The 750-nt window shown below is 65.5% G+C and overlaps 1 protein-coding gene across 1 annotated transcript in view; it reads left to right on the forward strand.

Moving 5' to 3' along the window:
* The window catches only part of KCTD8 (potassium channel tetramerization domain containing 8), a 208,275-nt gene that overhangs the window by 1,470 nt on the left and 206,055 nt on the right, over positions 1-750 (forward strand). Inside the window, exon 2 of the mRNA XM_006776609.2 lies at positions 5-293. Within this exon, the coding sequence (XP_006776672.2) occupies positions 5-293 (289 nt within the window). The remainder of the gene's footprint in view (positions 1-4; positions 294-750) is intronic.

Genomic DNA, 750 nt, shown 5'->3' on the forward strand with positions numbered 1-750 from the left:
CCAGGCGGACGCCAAGTTCCGGCGGGTGGCGCGCATCATGGTGTGCGGGCGCATCGCGCTGGCCAAGGAGGTCTTTGGAGACACGCTCAACGAGAGCCGCGACCCCGACCGCCCTCCCGAGAAGTACACGTCCCGCTTCTACCTCAAGTTCACTTACTTGGAGCAGGCGTTCGATCGCCTGTCCGAGGCCGGCTTCCACATGGTGGCGTGCAACTCCTCGGGCACCGCCGCCTTCGTCAACCAGTACCGCGACGACAAGATCTGGAGCAGCTACACCGAGTACATCTTCTTCCGTAAGTTCGCAGTGTTCGCATGTCCTGTGCCCCGCCACCCGGACGGACAGGGTGTCTCAGGGGGCGCTGGTTCATTAATGAGCGCGGGGGGCTCTCCCTGCGCGCCCCGCCACCGGCTGTACGCCTTCTGCTTTAGCGATCTCCATTTGGTCCCTTAGGAGCGCGTGGTTCCTGCGCAGTCCTCTGTCTGAACTTCACTGATCTTTCCCTCTCCTCCACCCTGCACCTGCAGCCCTGGGCTCCCTTCTGCGGCGGAGGGCGGGGAGGGGGCCTGGGAGAACTGGCTGGGCACAGGGGTTCTCCTTTTCCTCTCGGCGCCTGCGGGACGCCTGGGGATCAATACAGGTGCGTCTCAGTGTTTCCTCTCCGAGGGCAGGGGAGCAGGGAGGCGCCGCCGCGCCGCCGGGATCACCTCGGGTTGGTACGGGTCTAGGCGTACGAGCGCCCAAGGAGGGGG

The sequence above is a fragment of the Myotis davidii genome, unplaced genomic scaffold (genome assembly GCF_000327345.1).
Source record: "Myotis davidii unplaced genomic scaffold, ASM32734v1 scaffold629, whole genome shotgun sequence".
NCBI lineage: Eukaryota > Metazoa > Chordata > Mammalia > Chiroptera > Vespertilionidae > Myotis > Myotis davidii.